The sequence below is a fragment of the Bidens hawaiensis genome, unplaced genomic scaffold (assembly GCF_021521415.1).
Source record: "Bidens hawaiensis isolate Kalapana, Puna unplaced genomic scaffold, B.hawaiensis_p1.1 tig00025243_1, whole genome shotgun sequence".
Taxonomy (NCBI): Eukaryota; Viridiplantae; Streptophyta; class Magnoliopsida; order Asterales; family Asteraceae; genus Bidens; species Bidens hawaiensis.
The window spans coordinates 37,536-59,801 of record NW_027505052.1 but is presented as its reverse complement, the minus strand read 5'-3'; the positions used below and the strand labels follow the sequence as shown (position 1 = coordinate 59,801).

Below are 22,266 nucleotides of genomic sequence, written 5' to 3'. Positions count from 1 at the left end.
AGAGAGGCCAAACACACCAAAATTACATCATATTAAAATTAAAAGAACATCAATCTAACCAAGAGATTGTTCTACATTTTGACCTATACTTGAACCAAAGGAATCCTCACGATTTTACTTCTCCAATAATGCCTTCAATCTTGATATCCTTACTGCGAAACCTGTTCTCGTTCCTTGCTTTCCAAATACTCCAACAGGTTATAACCACGATCCCTTGGAAAGCCTCTTTCTCGACTTTCCCCAAACCCACTTGATCATGAAGTGTAAGTAAATCTCTAACTGAAGAAGCTGCAATCATCGGCACCTTACACCAGTTGCTAACCCACCTCCAAACCTCTGAAACCGTCGAGCACTCTAAAAAAATACGGTCCATCGATTCAGGCGCCAAGCCACAGAGCCCACACCTACTCGATATTCTATATTTAATGTTATATGGATTTTTGTTCTAATTTATTATTTTGTATTTCTTAAAATTTGTAATTTTTAGTGTTTTGTTTTGTTATCGCCATGTATATTATAATTTTTATAAATTGACATGTTTGTTTAATTTTTTTATCAACTTGTATGTAATACAGATCAACATCCTAGTTTGTTTAATAGGGCACGAGAGGTTGCTACATAAACGGGTTGGATTATGTGTTAAAAGTCAAAATAATTCGAATCAAAACGGCTCATTTAAATATCTTCAATTTCTCATTTCCCCAACATAACAACTAAACGTAGCTAATTGAGGTAGGTCTTGTAACTTTTGGTAATAGAGCATGAAACCCAAAAAACTGGCTTGAAACTAAAAACCTAAACCAAAAATACCGAACTGAAATAAAAATTGACAGTTTGGTTTTATGTTTTGTAAAAACCGAACTAACCGTTTGGTTTCGATTTTGCATGTCAAAAAACCGAACCGAATTTTAAGTAATATATAATAATATGATAAATATGTAACTCAAATACTTTTGGCTAAATGTATAATAGTTTGTTAGTTAAAAATTAACAGCATTACTTATACAGGCCACCTAACATCATTATTTTCGGCTAATTTTCTTTTCGGCCTCAAATTTTCAAACTAAAAAAAACCGAAAAACGAAAACAGAACTGAACGGTTTTAAAAAAAAATCCAAAAGCCGAAGTTTTGGTTTTCGGTTTGGTTTTAGCCTAAAACCGCACCACGCACAACCCTAAATGGAAGATTTAAAATTTTTTCATAAAGTAGAAAACGTGAGGCACTTTTATACATCACACGAAGGTTAAGCAAGATGTTTTTAAACCAACGAACGAGGTTGTCTCATGTAATGTACATTGTGCCACAAACCAATTATATTCCGTCATGTGTCATCACCGAAAATTGTATCTATAAAACGATTACACTCATTTGAATAAGTTTAAGTAAACGTTATGTAACTTGTTTCTTAAAAACTTGAAAAAAGGAAAAACAACAATTGCTTTTATTTTATGTACTTAAAAGATTCCGAGACGCATTTTCGATTATGCAAAAAGCAAGAATTTTGATGTCTTAAATAATATAACTAAGCTACTATTAAATAACCTTGTTATATACACAACGGAATTTTGGAGGCAAGTATAATTAACAATAACCACTTAATAAAGTTAAATTATTGCAAAAACTTTAGTCATTTTAACTTGTTAAATTCTACTATACATATTATATATTTCTTTAAACTAAAAGATATTAACTTCAATCAAAAATGAAAAATCTCATTTGCTCCTTTAAGACTGAAAGATTTAGAATATTTTTAAAGCAAAATGATAAAGAGATAACAGTTGTAAAGTTCAATGGTTGTTCCAATGTTATTTTTAAGTTTGTTAGGAAAAAATTGACATCCTTTAGTTGATTAAAATTATTCAAACAAGTACTCGTTTTATAAATACATGTTTACGTGACAAACAGTTGCTTGGTTATGCCCCATGGCCAACAAAGCCATTTTTGGTGGTAGATTTTCCTTTATACATGAAAATAGAATTTCAAACAAGACCTCTATTTTTAGTTATTCTTAAGGTTTTCTAATTTTACAATCCATTTAAGACTAATAAGATGCAGAAAATGGTACTATACATTTTCAATACTTGTATATGATTTGACCAATTAAAGAATGGCACCCGCTATGTAACACAAAACATAACCAGCAGGTGAATGACGGATGATTCCTGCAACACATAAAACACATATCAAAATCATATAATTACTTGTATATATAAAGTATTAGTGAGCTTAATCAGTGTTGCAAGCCAAATTCTTGTAAATATAACAGGTTATAAAGTATAATATATATTATGATTAAAAAACTAAATATATTTTTCAGTTAAACCCAGTCATGCGCCTTGCACATGAGGGTAGTTTAGTCATTTCACCCACTTATACCTCTCTCTCTACATATGTGTGTTCATATGCAAGGCACATAAATGGGTCTAACAGACATTCTAATGTCCGCTAGCGGAAAGGACTACAACTAATGGGACATAGTGGATGATTTATGTTATTTCCTTGTACACCGAAAGGACAAAATCATTTGCTCTTATTTCAGTTATATATACACAAATTTTTATTATTAACTTTAGAAAGTTATATGGTCAATTGGTAAGCTTAAATACATCAAAGCCTAAATGTAAAACGAGCATATCTTAAATTTTGTGTTTTTTTTCTTTTTGTGAAATTTTGGAAGTAAGATTGCAAAAAATAAAATGACAGTAGGACAATGATGATCATATATATCTGAATTATGAAACAAGATATATGACATACCTTCATCAATTATGAAACAAGATATATGACATACCTTCATCTTAATAGAAGGTATTTGCATATCAAGAGGTGAAAGCAAAAATTCTATCAGCAATCTTTGTCCGGCAAATTGGACACTCAGAACATGCAACCGAGCAAGATTTACACACTGCGAAAAATGTAAGAGATAGTGGTATGATAAATATAATGTGTTCGACTTTAAGAAACTGTGAAATAAACATGTTTGAAATATGATTGGGACAATTTGATGGAACTCACAGCTAAAATGGCGGCAAGGAAGAAGCATTGTTGTAGTTGGTGATTCAAAACATACTTTACATACATGAGAATTTGCATCATTGTGGTTATTGTAAATGAGTTCTTTCTCCTTCATTTCTTGCATTCGAGCCTGAAGACCACAAGTACGAAACTTAATCTAAATAATTAAATCCCTTAATTTTAACAAGCTCATCTAACAGTCCTCAAATATTAAGGAAAATCAACAAATAGCCATTTCGACTGAGATTAATAACATGACTTTTTAAAATTGCGGATCAACCAGAGGGCGACATGTGTCATTTCAGACTTCCATCTTGAACGATTTTCTTAATTTAAATAAGAGAGTCAAATGATAAACAAAAAAGTCAAGGGTTATTTTGTCAAAGTCAATGATCAAAATAGTTATTTTAGTAACTTTCCCCATATACAAACACCTCTAAAGACCACGTGCCCAGCGCAATTGAGATTTAACGTAATGATCTCTTCACGGGGGTGCCGTGAGTTTCAAAGATTTAGAAAAGATAATATTTGTTGTAACCATAATTAGCAAACAATCATAGAAAACATTAACAAACTATTTAGCACAAGATTAAAAGATAGCTCAAAATAACGAATTACCTTCAAGCGAGCAACAAGGGGCTCTTCCTTTGGCACATCATGACCTACTTCTTCAACATCCGAAACGCTTTCTTTAACAACAGAATTATTGAAACCACCATTATCTACTTTCATTTCATTCACATTGTCATTTCCTTCAACACTGTTAGTATTTGTTCCATTAACCTCTTTCTTCAACTGAGCAACATGAACCCACATGTTTGCCAAATCATTTTCCAAAACCGCTTCTTTTTTCTTTAATTCTTCAACTTTTTTCCTATATTCATTCTCAATATTTTCTTTCTCAGCCAATGCAGCCTCGAGACTCGCTTCTCGTTGCTTCCTTGCCTGCAGCTCCCTTTTAACATCTTCTAAGTCAAACTCATCGTTGACCCGACCCGGTATTATCCGACCATTTCGACCCGACTTTGGTCGGTTATTGCTACGAGCAGCTGCTAATTCTTTTTCCAGTTTTGTGTTTTGAAATGAAAGTTTGGTGACTTCATTGGCTAAGTTTTTTAGTTCAGTAGCAGCTGCGGATGCTAATTCTTTTGCGTATGAAGCTTCTTCTGATAGTTTTTGATTTTGTACTAATAATCCACTGTTTTCTTCTAGAAGCTGAACATGCTCCAGCTTTAGTTTCTCATTCTGAAATTCCTGCCAAAAAAATGAAAAGTAAAGATGTTAAATTACAACCGAACGGACTGAAAGTCAATTAACTGTACTTTTAATAATATATATTGAAAATTTGAAATAATAAAACTTGATTTCCTCCGCACGATGCGGCAGGCATTTGGTCGGTATCGATTTGGTTTGTTAAAAGACAACCACTCACTATAGCAAATGAAATAAAAAACCAAAAAAATAAAGTCTTGATACGCCAAAAGAATATCAGCCCGTGTTTTACATATGTCGTAACCAGAATAACAAATACTGTTACCGATCCTGTTAATACCGATACCGGTATCAATGTTGTTCGATCGGTTCGGGTTCGTCACGGTGCTCTGTTTTGAATATAACTCCTTTTTCAACAAAATATACCAAAATGTCGAGAGAAATAAATTAAACCCAACTGTGTATTCAATTTTTTTTTAAATGTTAAGGAAAGTTGTCAGATAAAAATCACGCTGAATGAAAATTAAACGGGTTAAAGGCGTATATTATTTAAAGTATAAAAGTGAAATTAAAATTTTATAAAAAAACAACTTTGTTGCACAAAAATCGAGTAATCAATATTAATATATATTATAATTAGTATATTTTTTTCATTACTCAAAGTAAAAAAAAATTACAATACGTATCCGGGCAACAAGCTGCGCCGCAACCCCCTTAATTAACATAATATATTTTGGACCATAAAGAGTTTTAGGTCAAAACAACAGTATGGAGATAAATTACCTGAATCTGAATTTTCTTTTTTAGTTCATCAATGTATTCATCAGATCCATGATGTCGAGATGATGGCATGGCTTTCTCACTCTGGGCTGCAGACAGTTGTTCAAGCAATGTTATTCTCTCCTGAAGCTCCTTGTTTTCAGAACACTACAATATGTTTCAAAAAATGTCAAAATAATAAAACATATATTAACTGTGTAGCATTAAGGTGTAGAAAAGATAAGAAGGTGTTGTTTATAGTTCAATGATGTGTAACATAATTTTAAAACCAATTTTAGTAATGTTTCAAACCACATGTAATAAATAAACAGAAATAAAAGGGCCACATGTGGCATTAAAGACGTTCATATATACCTTGTTCTGTAATTGTTCTTGGAGAATGCGATTATCTGCTGTCTTGATCTATAAATGTGAAAGATATTATTAAGAAAATTATAATTCAACTAGAACAAAATAATAAATGATATAAGCATGCAGACCTCAAGCTCAAACCCCTTTTCGTCACATTGCTTCATCAATCTCATCATTGTCTATAAAACAACCAGACATACATGTTAATGAACTTGCAAATGAATACATAAAAAATCACAAGCTTGCAAATACCAAAAATAACAGAAATGAGAATTTACACAATAAATGGAAAAAGAAACTACCTGTTGCATATCAGCCAATGATGTATTTGAAATTGAAGCTTCATTGCTTGCAATAATCTGTTTTTCCAATACCCTCATCTGCCTTCTTTTTTCTTCTATTTCTTTTTCCAAGTTTTCTATCTGTGGAAACATATATATATATATATATATTTTAAATTAGCATAGAAATCTGGGTTATGTCCCATCCTCATAAAAATTTAAAAAGTTATTTATCTCCTTTATACTTCATAAGCACATTTAAGGTAAATGTCATTATAATAGGTAAGGTTATTAGCTATTACCCTTAATTTATAATACCTAGCCTATTTATACAAATTACTTGTAAGTTATACATCAAGTGTAAGGCATGAAACTTGAAGAACAAATTTCATAGCTTGAATATAAAGCATGTAAAATTCAGATGTAGAAGCAAGTAATACTTGTGTTTTTGAGATCTCGGGATCATTTGCAGACTGCTCTACTAAACGTTTCATTGTACTTGAACTGAATGCTATCTCTCCTGCAAGCATTTTAACTTGCTCCACTAGAAGGTCCATCTCATCTATCGAGATTACACCCTATAAGAATAAAAAGATTATTCATATCAGATTAATATATTTGAAGAAAAAAAAATCATAGTTTCTGAACCCAAAACGGTCTCCAAAGCATGCACCAACACACAAAATTTGGTGTAAGACTACTCAAATTCATCCCACCAAACTTATATAGGTTTGGTTATCCTTCTCAGCAATGATCTTTTATTATTTATACTGTTATACAATTATACCCATGTTATATGTTGGCTAGTTTATAAATTATTAAATAGACAACGTAAAAGATTGATATTATTTTTATAAAATACATATTGTTAGAACAATGTCATTGAGATTTTTAAAATGAGTCCAATATTGAATATGACATGTAGCTTTTTATTACGCATCTATAGTTCTTCACATAATTATTTAGTTAAACCAAGTAAAACTAGAAATGAAGGTGCATACATGTATTAAGCAAATCATATGGTACGTATTAATTGTATAAAAAGATAACTTGGATAATACGATTTACAATGTATATACAAGATAATTAGTCCTAAAAGATTTGACGCATACATTGGAGTGAAAGCAAACTAGGTGTAAAAACATGTTCTTATGACATTAAAAATTCTCACAGAAAAAAAAACTAACTTTTGAAGTGTTATTTGGGGTCAAGGTGAAGCTTAGCCATATCCAACATAGGCATTTTGTGAAGTACTAAACAGTACAAACTGAACATTAATGATAATTAAATAACTATAACTATGCACAAAAGAAGAATTTTGAAACATACTGTTGCCAGTTTTGCACCACCAGCAGAACCATTAATAAGGTCACCCACTGGAGTAGATTCCGTGATGGCGCTACCTGCTGCTGATAAATTGCTGGAATTTCTTCTGTGTTTGTGTTCGTAAGATATTTCTGATGGGGAATCGTTTACATTCTCACTTTGCAAGAGCATAGAACCATTCTGAAATATAAGCAAATAAAAAAAGGTCATCAAAGTCAAGTCTCATAAGTCAATATGCAACCAAACATCCAGAACAGAAACATAAATTAATAGATTCGGGTTAAACTTAAATGATGGTTAAAAATGTATTGCGTCAAAAGTGATCCAAAGTGTATCTATATGCTTGCAAGTTGCAACCTCTTAACGTCTTAAACCAGCGATAAATGTATAAAAAAGCATTATTCAAATAATATAGCTTTTGTAGTCCCATTTACTAAATTAACTACTTATAAAACTCGAGGAAAAAAGGGGGACAGAAAAAAGTTAACCAGCTAAAACAAAGAAATTCAGGTTTCATACAAAATGTTGCACAAGCAAGATATATATGCAGTTGTTAATGTTTTAAAAACCATAACCTGATAAAAGGAAAAAGTAGATTGATAAAATATTGAAACTACTTAACTTACATCATCCTCATTTGCAGATAAACTGCGTTGATGAGCAGATGCATCTGTTAATCCAGGAATTGTATTTTTTGAGGAAACAAGTATTAGCTTTGTGAGCCTTTGAATTCTACTCATTAGAGCTGCCTTGGCTTCTTCCTCTTCCTCCAACCGTGATTGCATCTTTACTTGTCCTTCTTCTAACTATTAAATATATAGGTATATACCACTTGGTAAATTGATATATACACAGCACAAACTTAAAGAAACTGATATGCTCACTGTCTATATATTTTAGTTAGGCCTAAAACATGCCAGAATTTTGTAAATCAAAAGGAACAACATAACTTTTTAGAAGGGCATTTATGTCTTTTTTTCAGATACAGGCACATTAGTAATGTTTTTTTTGCCAGAATTGGTATAACCATATAAAACCTGATTATATATTTAGTAGAATACAAATATAGATCCCTTCCCCCCCAATCAAAGTACGCATAGTTTAATAGTTTATACAGTTTAATGAAAAACCAAACCCGACCAAAAGCAAGCCAAAACATTGTAAAAAAAGAAAAACAATAAATACCTTACTATTTGTACATCGAATCATTTGTGTGATTGAAATTCAAAAGGATATTTTCAACGATTCATCATCTGTCACGCTTTTTTGCAAGTTGGTGTATAAGAAACTGACGCGTACTTAGGTGGCGTGTAAAAGTAGTTTCAATATATGTGTAGCCCATAATGAAAAAACTTGAATACATAGATCACTACCAGAAAGATTATCCCAAACATAAAAAAAATACCTTTTGTTTTAAGCTCATTATCTCCTCGGGATTAACACCAATAAGCATCCCCCTTCTGAGCTGATCAAGCTCTTCTTTAAGAACTGATATTTCTCGTTGGTACTTTTTAATAAGAGACTTTTCATCAATAATCTGAAAAACGAGTGTTTCAATAGCATACAACTGTCAGCTTAGTTTTATAACTTTAAATTTGTAAACAAAAATCATAAAATATTGTTCCATTGCAAACCTTATTCCGAGAAGCATAGATTTCAACACGCTTTGCCCTGCTTGCAAATTTCAAGGTATTATGTGTCTCCTCCATATTACTAGAAGCTGGGGTTATGGTGCATATAAGCTGGCAGGAAAAGAAGTAATTTAAAAAATTTATAAATTGGCACTTTATCATATCGTTTAGGCGTTTATTTAAACTAACCGAAACATGTCCGTGGCCACTCAATGAAGACTGCAGTAGTCGGGTAAGCTTGGAATCTCTGTATGGCACATGAGATGCCTTCCCCTCACTAAGCTTTCCAATTACCTGTAGTGGCATAAATTTCCAAATTAAAAAAAAATCAAATAACTCGATAACATTACCAACAACAGATATATCAGTAAAGAATACCAGAAGAATGATCAAACACATCAGTAAAGAATATATAATGACTTACAGTTCCAAGGGTTAGAAGGCTTTTGTTTATGTAAGACCCTTCCTTCCTCCTTAGTCCAGTTGTTTCAGTTTTTGAGCTCTCTGATCCCGCAAGATCAATTAGATTCTGGAACAAATATTAAAAAAAAGGTATAAGTAAACTATAAAAACAATAAAATTATGTAAAGGATATTAATAAAAAATTGTTCATACAAGTTGAGAAAAGACCACTCCATCATACTCGTCACCATGAGCGCTGCTTTCAATCATCTGTACATTCAAATTTATATTAGAGATAATTTGGTAACTGGTTGTCACAACGACTATCAGCAAAGCAAGTAACTTGTTGACACGTGCAGTCTTAATTCAAGAATATAAATTGCCAATAATGGAACTAAAAACAAACATCAGGCATTTGAAATCAACATACACGTATCTATCTGAATACAGAAAAACTGAAAATAAAGAAAGAATAAACACAAGTACACCTTGAAACATTATTAAATACATACCAGAGTAAATATAGTGTGACTACGGCTACTGAGCAGATTAAAATTATTTGAACCAACATGGCGGTGCTCTGCAACAAAAAAAATAGACAAATAAGCTAGAGATTGCATGAACATATACATGCACAAACATTAGAGCACAGTCTAATTCAGATTTCAGCAGTACCTTCACCAGCAGCAATGAAAGAAAGAGCATGTCCAGGTGATAAGACAACCTCTTCCTTTATACCCTCCACATATGTGCCCTATGAATGAACAGATAACACGATCAGGAAAGCATACATACACACAAACAAGTGACCGGTTAGAGCTCGATCACCAAAATAAATTCAGGCAACTACACAAATGTTAAGCGAAAGCATAAGAAGTCAACTTGAATATATTAATAAACTTATTTTAGACTACCTAAACATAATGGAATCAACTTTTTAACATATATACTTTTTTAAGTTAATAATTTTGTTTTACCAACACAACTGCAAATAAAAAGATTGGAACGAAGCCCACCAGATTGAGAAAATTAGATAAACACTAGTTGAAAAGGCTGATTAATTTCCACTTGACTATTGCAACTAATTTGACAATTAAGTGGTGTTGACTAGTTGAAGTGCCAAGTGGATGCTTAACAGCTAGGTGGACACTTAAAAAACCTAAAAATATTTTCTTAAATCACTGCCATCGAGTTCAAAAGGGATAACAAAAAGCAAATGAATAAACATTTAAAAACCGGAAATCAGATGTATAGTTACTGTAGAAACCTGTGCGTCTTCTCGAATCCTGAGATTTTGTCCAGTTGGATCAAGCAAATCATTGATTACCTGACACAAGTAGCATATATAAATTATGGTGACAATACTGGCCGTCAGAAGTAAAATATAATGTGTGTTTGCATTGATTAGTTCATAAGCAACCATCTAAGCGGTGTCACTAACCTCATTGTAGATCTCTAGATATGACACGCGCAACAAGAACTCCCTTCCTGGAGTCTGCAATGTAAATATATAAAGAGGTTATAGTCATAAACTATGCTCCTGAAACATCAAGAATAAACCATGTGTGGCACAACTCAATACGGATATTAGATACACACTGACACACATGTGTGCGAGTGTATAGAAGATGGTGTATGATTGTAAGAGAGACATCAATTAATCGACAATAAACTGTCAAAGAATATGCCGCACAACCAAACTATGTAATTAACAAGCATTCAAATACCAAAGATAAGGTTATGTGAAACACTTACATCTTGTATAATGCTAAAAACATCCTTTATGGCCAATGGTATTATTCCAGGAGAATGGTGATCACCCTGAAAAAAAATTGAAAGACTTGTGAGAAAATACACATGCATACATATAAACCAAGACGGCAAGACTAGCTGAAGAGATGACTGAAAGTCATGATAAACTGATAATTTCATCATATTTCTTCCATATCAAATCAAATCAGCATTTCCTTATGTAATCCAATGAAATCAACCAAACAACTAAGAATCTATCTAATCAGCACCTCTGATAGTCTAACCGAAAAAGCTTACAGAATGCAACTAAGGAACTATAACAGTTAACTACTTAACTGATATCAGCAGCAGCAGCAGCATAATTCCAGTATGTCCTTTACTACTAACTACCAGATATTTCAAATAACTAGGTGCCACACACATCACTAAACTAATAAAGACTTCCAAGTGACTAATGAATTATCTACTAGCAGTCCTCTTAAGATGAAATCATTTAATATATAACTTTGAAAATCATTACACACTAATAACATAACCCGAGTATAAACTTCTCTTACATGCATTGTATGCGTCTTCCCACTGCTTGTAACACCATAAGCAAAGACAGTACCTGCACTAACAGACATACATTAGCACGATCAACTTAACATTCATTCAATCCGTTGTGCAATTGTTTGATTTAATTTGATATGCTTTTACCGCACCATTTACTCCTTCCATAGCAGTCTTCACAACAGGTCGAGCGGCTACTTCATACACTTCCTGAGTAACAGCAGACGGTCCAAAAACTCTATCTGCAGTGTCATCACATAATAATAATAATAAACAATTATCAAATATTCAACTTAATCATTGCATCCATGAATAAAGCCAAAACCATACCAAACGCATACGACGTGACAGGATTATACTCGTTTCGCACGAGCTTGTCTCCATTCGGATACCAAGCAATCTCATCTCCTCTCTGATACTCTCGTTCACTACAATGTCAACAACAAAATATCACCTAATTATTTCTCAAAACCCTAGGCAATCAAATTCAAATCAAACAATTAATAATCAAATTACCTCAACGGCCGAAACCGAACCGTAACAGAAATGCTATCTCCCGGTCCGGATCTCGGCACACTATCAACCGGTTCTCCAATAAGCTCATCCGGTGACGGAAAACCTACCGGCGACCGGCCGCCGTAACCTCCTCCTTTGGAATACATCGAGTCAGACCGAGGCGTGGATCTGGAACCGTTACCGGATCGAGGAATAAGCTGCTGCTGCTTAAAGGACGAGGATGAAAAAGATGAGGAAAACGGACTCGACGGTTTACGGTGGTGGTGGGAAGTTGAATTGTTTCTTACTTTTGATGAAGAAGAAGCTGACATTATTATCGATGATGATTATATTATATATAAACAATATAATCAATCGTAAGTCTTCAAAAAGTGAAGTAAGTGTGTGTGATAGAGAGAGAGAGAATATTGTCAGAGGTTCACATGGTGATGGTCCTTGGTAAAGTGATTTGATTAATTTTTGGTGAGTGAGATAGAAGGAATTGTAGAGAGAGAAATTAACAATGTGAGTATCGATACGTATAGATAGAGATAAGTGTGTGTGTGTGTGTGTGTGTGTGTGTGTGTGTGTTTCTTGTTGGTTAAGACAAAGGAAATAGTTGCAGCAGTTGCAGAGAGTAGAGAGAGAGCAAGAGATCCCTAAAATGAGAGAGAGTGAGACGGAGAACGATGGACGGATTTCCGTTTTTTTTATTGTTTTTTCAAAATTTCTGAATGAGAATCTATTATTAATAAAAGTACTAGTATAATATTATTTTGTAACTAATTAGGAAATTAAATATATCAAATATAAATTAATTATGATATGATGCCAAACAAAAAACGGCTATATTTGTTTGTTACACGAAAATAACAACTTAGAGAAGAGAAAAATAGTGGTGTGTTACGTCAATCGTTTGTTATGTAATTCTAACGCTGATATTATTGAATACATTCTTACTGGTTGTTTGGTTTCGACGGTGGTTGGCAACTTGACATCATATTGAGATGTGGTGTAAGTTTCTTTCGCCTTTTCCCTTCTCTACCAAGGATGCTTTAATTTACATGTGTCACTTAATCTAAAGGAAAAAAGAGAAATATATCTTACATGGTATATTGAACATAGCTAGTTGGAGAATTTGAAAAGCTGGAAACGAGAAGCTTCATTAGGATAGAGAGGTTAAAATTGAAAACATTATTAGAGATATTAAGTAGTTGAGCTACTGGTGGATTAGAAATAGATCAAAGCTTTTTGCGGGGAATTGGAGAATTGGCGTAGGTAATCGAAAGCTACTACTTAACTGGGGGATATTATGTAATTCTTTCTGTTTTTGGTGGTGGCACCACCGGCCCACCAACAAATGTTTTACCTGGCGGTATTAATGAGATAAATTAATAACAGTGTATTTGCGTAAAAAAGAAAACAAATATACGACAATTAATGCATCATAAATGAAACATTATATGAGATGTGCGTAGTAGCTACATCAATGCGAATTTGTATAAACAACCAACATGAACATTAAGACAAGTATGTTGTTCCTACGTGGCACGAGCTTGTATCTATATTTCGTTAATATCAAGCATGCACACTATCTCAAACTTGGCTCGTTTACAAAACAAGTCAGCACCATTCGTAATTTACAAACTAAGCTAAACGCAGAGAGCAAACTAGGCTTTGTTTAAAACCGAGCTAGTTTAACTCAGCTTGCCTCGGTTATTGTGTTTGGTGCAAGTTCAAGTGAGTTTTATAGAAAGAGAGAACGTGATACTCTTTAGTTTTGTAAAGCTAGGTGTGTTATTACAACGTTTGGTATGAACCTAGAACCTCTAGATTTTTGAAAATATTTTTTTACTAACTATTCTATGAAAAAGCTGATGTTAGTCCATTGAACTAGAGTATGAAACGAGCAAACAAGTCAAGCCCGGGCTATCTCAAGCTTGCTTTCTTTACAACTGATCAAGCCAATTTCAAGCAATATTTTTTGAGTATTCAACCACGGGCTATCTAACTAGTAACGATTAACGCTATTTATACTATACCACATATAATGCATGATTGTCTAATATTTTCTTAATTCAAAACTAATATCCAATATTCAAATTATTACTACAATAGAGAGGTCCCAAACATAATCTATCTGAATTATGAAAGAATGATCACTTAATGAGAGAAAATATGGAAGCATGCACCATCTACTATTAATTGATTCCGTATAAATAGCAAGGTGGGGGAGTTGAAAAGACAACGTGGCATGTGGGGGTGATTTAAAACGTGAAAGTGACGTGGGCAATAATAATATTATTGTGGAAAAGGTAACGTAAACTGAGCGGGAATAACAGTGGACATGTTAGTGGGGTTAGTTACCCAAACACACTCAATCCCTTTATCGGACAACGTTTGTGTGACGCTCCCATGATTGTATCTTCTTATTGTCTGTAATAATTTTAGACAAAATGAGCACATCTAGAAATTTACAATGTATTATAACAGTTTGCTTTATTGTAACTTAAGAATTGTGATATATGTACATGTACATGCCCGGCCCAGAGGGTGGGGCGGAGAGGGCTGCAGCCCAAGGCCCATCATATTTTGAGGCCCATAAAAAATTTCCACACTTAATATATTAATAACAAACATACATAAACTACCAAAAGGAAGTAAGTGTAACTGGTTGCGTTCTCATCTTCCAAGCAACATGTGCATGTTCGAATTTCTCCTCCCACCCCTATTTTTACTAATTGGTTGCAAGCCCAGCTCCACTAAAACTAGAGTTTGAGCTATAACTTAACACATGTTACTTTAATATTTTTCTAGAACTGTCAAACATGATAAGTCCATTTTATGAGTCATATATTTTGTTAATCCTATTTTTTAAGACTTTATTATATAAAGAACATTTACATTAAAATAAAAATGTTAGGAAAGACTCTCATTCGTTTAAGTATACTTTGGTACAATACTTTTGTTTTTTTATTGATATCGCAATTATTGTTGTACATGTTATTGAGTTTATATTTTCAGGGCCCATTTTTTACTCGCCCCGAGCCCACAAATTCTTATGGATTCTCCGGGACGGCCCTGTACATGTACACACATGTACTATCAAGACACTGGCGGACCGACATTGAAAAAATTGAGGGGTAACTGCCCTCCATAAAAATATCACTTGGCGGTTATATCGTAATCTTGTGCTATGTCATTAAGAGGTTTCATGAACAATTGGGATGTGTTTTTTAAGTTAACCAAACACTATACCCCCATTACCCCCTGGCCTATTTAAAGGTAGTATGTTAATGGAATTCGTAGGAGATTGCTACACAACTCGCTAGTTTTACTTACACGTTAAATCCCGGCACATGAAATTTTAGTTAAACTCCTAGATTTTTGTATCTTTTTTAGATTTGGTTTAATTGTTTAAACAATTATTGCCTTTTGTGGGACATCTTTTATAAGGAGAAAGAAGAATAAAAAACATAAAAAACAAATTATGTTCTTTTCAAGACTAAAACTTGTAACTCTAGCTGAACTAAGGAAATTTTGTTGTACACAAACTAGATGTGTATATTACTTTAAACATATATAATTATTAAAATAATTAGATTTGGGCCCTTCGGAAGGTCGGGTCTGAAGTTGTAGCCCACCCTGCCCCCCATTGGGCCGGCTGCGGGCTTGTCAGAATTGATACTAGTTGTATAAGCCTATACAACTTGACGTCTAGATTGGAGGTGGTGTTCGACTGTTCGTGTAATAGCTTCCTTAAACATTAGCTTGGTCATATTGCCTGCAATAGAAATTCGTGGGCCTGGGAATGATTTTGATCTCATAGCTGAGCCATTGGAGTGCCACAAGCCCACACTGCCATGTACATCTTGGGCCCAAGGGATGACGTCCAAATCTTTTATTTCCTTTTTTCTTTACAGCCGGCCCAATAGCATTCTATTAGTCAATTTTCCTTCAGCCCAATTAATTCGAGATTTGAGTGCATTTGAAATAAATATGCAGCATTGCAGCCTACGTGTAAACTGTCCTCTCTATCCATCATCTTGTGATGATTCTTTTGGTCCAATAATATTTACCTTAGCCATCTAAAAACATATTAAAGCCCGGAGGTTAAAATGATTACGAAGAGAAGAAGATAATTGCATTATGTGAGAAATTAAACCCAATTAAATTATGGATCCAAATAATAATTTACTTGGTGACAATTTTCTCTGTTTAGTTAATTCATTATATATTAAAACCTACACAACAAAATAACTCTTATTTCAATTTTGCAAATTAATACACTAATGTTACAAATTTTAATAAAAAATTACAAACGAATATAAAAAATTTACGATTAAATTTTTAGACAAAATGAGCACTCTAGAAATTTACAATGTATTATAACAGTTTGCTTTATTGTAACTTAAAGGAGACTCAATTGTTCTTCCAGGCTTGTAGTTTTAAATTTTGACATTAATAATTGAAGAAACCCTGAACTGCTAAATATGGATTCAAGCATTTCTGTAGAATACCAAACTACTTTTAGGTGTGACATCAAATGACAGTCTAAAATAGTTAGAAAAACAACAGGTTAAACAACAACCCATTCAGCTAAACATGATCACGGGTTTTAAGTACTTTTAACCCTCATATTAAGTCTAAACTAATCCAAAACCCGTAAAGTTCATGTTAGATTCTCCCCTGACATAAATTAAATCTAACATCCAAAATGTCTTCAACCAACAAAATGATGTAGAGGCCAATTTTAGCACCTTAGAGTAACATGGGTCGGAGCTAACTTGAAATATAAAATATTACTAGCTCAATAGTTACAGAACAAACCAAATTCTGATCGAATTTTAAAATATGAAAGGATGGCCATGAGTCATTAGTAAGCTGCCATTATTTGATCATTTTATGTTTTTGTGTTTGAGACAATAGAAGAGAAGATTCAAGGAACACCCACATTCACGAGCGGTTAACTAAGACTTATATAACAAAAGTAAACGTGCCTAAACGAGCTATTTAACTTTTTTGTAATCAATTAGTTAAGAAATAAATCATGGGATATACATGAAGACAGGGAAGCCTGTATACCTCCACCAAGCTCTCCACAATACATTCAAAATCAAATGACCAACGAACAAATAAAAAACAAGCTAACAACCGTGAATATCTCACTTATCTAGAAAGACGATTCACAAAATGTGATATTGATCCTATGACCACTTCCTCTCGATCATTACATATTTCTTTAAATACTATTTACATCATAAATGCAAATGTGAAGGAGGGTGTGAATCTATGCTTAGCGATAATCCACTAGAAATCAATAATAGGCTCACCAACTGTAAGATTACGTTCCAGAGTCCATGATAAATCAAATAGCTTTGCAGTTACAAACTTGAAGATTTTATTTACGTTTATGTTGTAAGACACACTTGAGAAGAACAAGGTCGCGTTTATGGCCTTCGCATATGCTCTTGCCTACATAATTAAAAAAGTAACATAACATAAAACACATGTATATGACATCATATGTAGCTTTCTACTTTTAGTAAAGGGTGTGAGTTACCTCTCATGATGTGACTCTTGTTACAATATTAAAGATTGGAGGTGGGATAGAGAACATTCTTTTAGAAGCTAGTGATAGGTGCTCCATCACTTTCATCATGAAAAGGTCAATTAAATTTGCTTTAAAGGTCAAATGTCCCTTTCAATAATAATGAAGTTTGGTTGTTTATTTTGGAAAACTTAAACCTCATGGGCACACAAACCGACCCTACATTAATACTCATACGTAGCGTTGTCGTTTTATCAATAAGCTTCATCTGATATGAAAACAGGAAGAACATCATATATTACCTCACTTGAGATCGTCCACTGCAAATCTAACGGAAGCTGGACAAACTCATCAAATTTGCTGCCGATCATTACTGGGATCGCGGTCTATAAGATTCAAACAAGCAACTAATTAGACAAAATCGATAAAGAAATATAATTTTTTTTTTTTAAATATATATTACTTTAGATGTAATTTATACCCACCTGATTATAGTTCCTAGCTTGCTTATGCCAGTTGATAACACTAAACACAATACAAAACCAGCAGTTTAAACAACAATTAAAATAAAAGATGTATTAAAAAAAAAGATAAATATTTCTATGTTCGTATACCTGTTAAGAGTTCGGCGACTTGTTAGATCAAACATGAACAGGATCGCTACAGAATCCTTACAAGCTGTAGGAATCAAAGTCTTTGAATCACCATCTATGAACCATAAAAAAACAGTCATTAGAGAATTAAAAATTGAATTAATTTTCAACAAAAAAAAAATATGATTTGTTGTTTACCCGGATACAATGCATCACCACTAACTTCCCATATGTTGTAAGAGATTCTAGCTCCTCTGACACATAAGGTTTTATCCATGTGATGTATTCCTTTAGCTGGTAATTCTTCTTGATTCTTTTCTTTCCCAACATATTTTGCCTTCAATGATTAAAAAAAAAGGTTTGATTAAATAGGTGTCAAGATTTCAAGAAAACTTCAATGGAACAGTAAAAATGGCCATATGGGTATTTATAAATATTATTTGTGTCACTCGTACAGTATAATATAGCAATAAGTCTGTAACAAATTTAGTTTAAAAATAGATATCAACTCTAGAAAATTGGTATTTTCTATGACTTTGCTAGAATGCCAGACAATGTACAAGTTTTTTAAGAACTTAAGAAAACCCCAACAAAGAAAATAATTTTTCAGTCTAAAAAAAACAATAAATAGGTAAAAACATGTATTTTCTATTTGTGTTTGTCAAGAAAATATAAAATAATTTTTCTTAGGTTTAGGCTAGAGCAAATGTTGAAAAATGATAGATCTAGTCATCTAGAGGTAAAAAAACCAACATGATGATAAAATGTGTACTATGAATTTCTGATTTTGGTATTGCTTAAATTGTTCTAGCACGTTTATGGTCCGGTTCAAACCCAAACAATATTAAAATGTATTTGTTATTAACTTTTAACCGTTCGATTTTTGTTTAGAATTAAAAATCCTTACCAATGATCAATCATCGATTGAACTAAAAACCATCAAAACTAGACACGAAAAATGTTTCAATAGCTAAAAAATAATAAGTGAGAAATGTTTTTCTCCAAAATGAACAAATTAAACATACAAAATTTAAAAACTAACGAAATATCAATTTAAATTTATTGAAAAAATAACATAAAACAAAACAAAATACTAACCAAGAAGCTTGTTTTGCCAATATGTTGATCACCCAACAAACAAATCTTCAATGCCACCAAATCAGACGCATCTTGATCAAGCTCATCACCACCACCGCAAGATGACGTCATCTCACCGCTTGACGCCGTCAACTCCCCTGACGGAAACTGGTGGCACACGGTGGCCATATCAATCGCCGTCGTCCTCTCCGCCTCCCGATGATACGTCGGAATCAAAGGACTCGACCCAGTATTATTATTCAACAACTGCCGGTACCGGATTGATTTTCCGATCCAACACGCCAGAATTTGGCGCCAGAAGGATCGACCACATCGCCGGAGGAAAGCTACCCGCCATATTATTGTTCGTTTGAGGTTTAATCCCCACTTTTTTCTGCTGATTTGACTCATTTTTTTTTTGTAAATTGTTTTTTGATTGATGGACTGTGAAGAACTGTTGTGTTGTTATATTTGTGGGGTTTTGAGTTTTTTTTTTTTTTTAAATAATAATAATATTTTTGGGAATATTAAATTGAATAAAGTATGTATATTTAACAACCGTTGGATTGGTGACGGTGACCGTGTAATAGGGACATTTGACCGGTTTTCTAGGAAGAAGCTTTATGGTAATCACGTATGGTGGCAATTTGCACTCGACCGGCTTTCCGCTACCTTTCGGCTATTTCTATTTCACAACCAATTATTATTTTAATACAATAAGATTAAGGATCTCATAAATACTTTTTATGTAATATAAAAGGGATAATATTTGTTGTAGTTTGAGACTTAGTTTTAAACATTTTAGGATTTGGTTAGTAGTCGGTTATTTTAGTTCCATGCACACGCCTAATTTTGCAATCTTACGCTTGGTGTGAAGCTCATATGAGACGGTCAAAACTCATGAATGGCGCTCGTCAAGTGAAGATATCATTGAAGATTTGAAGAAAGTAAAAATTGACAATATGGATCAAATTTGTTGAAAATGAAATTATGAAGCAGATGTGTAATTTACGATGGTCATCTCCGTGTAACTAACTCAAAGTCTCAAACTATGAACACACACAAAACACATGTTGAATAGTTATATGGGTATAATCATTAATCATATTAGAAAATACGTACATTTAGGCTTTAAAATTTTTGTTTTCGTCTTCATTGATATGTTCCTCATTTTTATTGATGTTCCTATCCTTCAAGTATACGTATGAATGTCTGATTTTGAATCCTGCCTATCAACAAACACGATGAACATCAAATCACAAGTGTTCATTTAAAATAAAATTTGATTTCAAGCATTACAAATAGTTCCGCATGAATAATAACTAATGTGGAAAGAAAAGACCAGATCTTTGACGATTCCATCATTTTTTGTTGACATGCGTACTATCTGGGCAACAAAATTAGTTGTTGAAAAAAAATAAAAATTAGATAAATTTAAAATAATGTAAATGAATGCATATATGTTCAACTTCAAAGCTTAAATTTGTTAACACAATTTAACAAAATGTCACCGCGTCTATTTCAACCACATATTGGTTAATTTGACACCCCTAATCGCTTTCTCAATTTTTATTAATTTTATCCTTTTTATGTGTGTATATAATATATTTATACGCATATACATGTATAACGTACATGCTTAATTTCTTAAGACCATACATTGTCTATGTCACGCATGTAGTTAAGCCAGATCATACATGATCAATAATGGTATTGTTTGTGAGGGTAATTATGTGGTTTTATATTATTAATATAATAATTGAAAGGTGGCCAATTAAATATATATAGTTAGTTTGGAAGTTAGCATAGCAATGTAGACCAAATGTTGGCCATGTGGCAAACCTTCATCAATTGGAATACACGAATATAAACCTTGGTACATGTGTAAGGAAAGCATAGTTAGGTTGCCGTTACATTATTTGATAGTAGTTTAAGGTAATTTATGTTCTCATTTTTTATGAATTTAATTCAACGCGTTGTAATTTTTAAAGTTTATTACCTTAATCTTTTCAATGTTTGCAAACAATTTGGGTTACTATCGATCAAATTTTCTCATTCATGTTGTGTTTTCGTTATCATATCAGAAATTCATTACTACTCAACTGATATGGAATTTACTTAATTTCAAAGTTTCATGGTAATGATAATCAAAATTTTATTGGCTATGTTTCTATAAGATTTATTGATTTTAAGTAATCTCAATTATTACATATAGGTCGATGTCAGTCTCAACTAATAAAATGGTTAGTGATGATCTCACACTTTATCATTTTTATTTCATTAATTGAACTCTGACAAACAAAGTATTAACTCTATTAAAATGTTGCTGACATGTCATGCTTACGTGTCAAAAACCGCTTATGTGTCAAATGCACACACATGGTTAACATCATCATCAATAATGGTGGTCTTCCCCATCTTCGATGACAGTCACCAGAGTCGGCTATAGGGTATGGCGGGGTAGTCGACGGCCACAGACCCGACACCCTGCTAGACCTGATTTTTTTTAAATATATGTGTATTCAATGTTTCAACACAATAACATGACCACTAGTTCGGTCTAGTGGTAATGGGTATGACAACTAACCAAAAGGTTGTGGGTTCTTATTTTATTTGAGGCATTTTTAAGTTTATTTTTATACAAAAAATTTTTACACAACTAAAATCATAATAAAGTAAGCCCATTTGGAATTAAATTGTTTAAACAAAAAAAATGTTTATATCAATCAATCAAGCCCTGTATATCCCACCGCATAGCACGCTATCGGTAGGGTCAGGGGAGGGTTTGATGTAGGCAAGTCTTTCCTCTATCCGTGAGAATAGAGAGGTGCTTCCAGAGAGACCCTCGGCTCATAAAGCTACATACAGGTAAACAGAGTAAACATACATCCTACAAGCAAAGACACTTAGCAATACATAGAGTAGCACCCTACCAAAATACCAAGGAATCTGTAAATAAGATTTGGGCATAAGAATCACAAGACAGCATCAAACAAAAAATATACATAAGCAACAAGGAGTCAAGCTAGCCTAAGTAGACCCTAAATACAAAGCTAAGCTAACTAGGTACCTTCCCCTAAAAAGTCTCTAACCTTAATCCTACGTCTCCACGAATCTCTATTCTGGACCATGTCCTCAGAGAGGTAAAATGTTTATAGTTGTACAAATTTTTAACTTCTATTTCACTTTAATATTTTTTTACTAAATATTAAAATATATAATTTTACGGCTAGCCTACTTTTTACCT

The 22,266-nt window shown here is 32.9% G+C and overlaps 2 protein-coding genes across 2 annotated transcripts; both read right to left on the bottom strand.

Annotated features, from left to right (window-relative positions):
- Nucleotides 1–1,975: 1,975 nt before the first annotated feature.
- LOC143610252 (kinesin-like protein KIN-7D, mitochondrial) lies at nucleotides 1,976–12,401 on the bottom strand. The gene is made up of 25 exons (XM_077084780.1): nucleotides 11,820–12,401; nucleotides 11,634–11,731; nucleotides 11,456–11,545; nucleotides 11,309–11,361; nucleotides 10,755–10,820; nucleotides 10,441–10,494; nucleotides 10,267–10,326; nucleotides 9,675–9,753; nucleotides 9,512–9,579; nucleotides 9,213–9,269; nucleotides 9,022–9,126; nucleotides 8,787–8,891; nucleotides 8,601–8,708; nucleotides 8,372–8,503; nucleotides 7,593–7,772; nucleotides 6,970–7,146; nucleotides 6,081–6,218; nucleotides 5,662–5,781; nucleotides 5,488–5,538; nucleotides 5,363–5,410; nucleotides 5,012–5,155; nucleotides 3,635–4,270; nucleotides 3,017–3,146; nucleotides 2,793–2,906; nucleotides 1,976–2,163 (listed from the first exon to the last, which is right to left on the bottom strand). Exons 1-24 carry the CDS (start codon nucleotides 12,128–12,130, stop codon nucleotides 2,821–2,823), a joined length of 3,096 nt encoding a protein of 1,031 aa, XP_076940895.1. The 5' UTR covers nucleotides 12,131–12,401; the 3' UTR covers nucleotides 1,976–2,163; nucleotides 2,793–2,820.
- A 4,707-nt stretch (nucleotides 12,402–17,108) lies between these two features.
- Nucleotides 17,109–19,694, bottom strand: LOC143610249 (septum-promoting GTP-binding protein 1-like). Its single transcript, XM_077084778.1, has 6 exons — nucleotides 19,041–19,694; nucleotides 18,141–18,279; nucleotides 17,964–18,057; nucleotides 17,835–17,874; nucleotides 17,652–17,735; nucleotides 17,109–17,273 (listed from the first exon to the last, which is right to left on the bottom strand). The coding sequence occupies exons 1-6, from the start codon at nucleotides 19,428–19,430 to the stop codon at nucleotides 17,109–17,111; spliced, it is 912 nt and encodes a 303-aa protein (XP_076940893.1). The 5' UTR covers nucleotides 19,431–19,694.
- Between the last annotated feature and the right edge of the window lie 2,572 nt (nucleotides 19,695–22,266).

Bases quoted from the DNA above. Each gene is read 5' to 3' on its own strand.
- LOC143610249 (XM_077084778.1), bottom strand. From the start codon at position 19,430: ATGAGTCAAATCAGCAGAAAAAAGTGGGGATTAAACCTCAAACGAACA. The intron at 18,058-18,140 runs GTAAACAACAAA...TATGGTTCATAG, and splicing joins TGGTGATGCATTGTATCCGG to ATGGTGATTCAAAGACTTTG. The intron at 17,875-17,963 runs GTATACGAACAT...TATTGTGTTTAG, and splicing joins AGTCGCCGAACTCTTAACAG to TGTTATCAACTGGCATAAGC.
- LOC143610252 (XM_077084780.1), bottom strand. From the start codon at position 12,130: ATGTCAGCTTCTTCTTCATCAAAAGTAAGAAACAATTCAACTTCCCAC. The intron at 7,147-7,592 runs GTAAGTTAAGTA...CTTATATTTCAG, and splicing joins TATCTGCAAATGAGGATGAT to AATGGTTCTATGCTCTTGCA. The intron at 5,411-5,487 runs GTCTGCATGCTT...TCACATTTATAG, and splicing joins AAAAGGGGTTTGAGCTTGAG to ATCAAGACAGCAGATAATCG.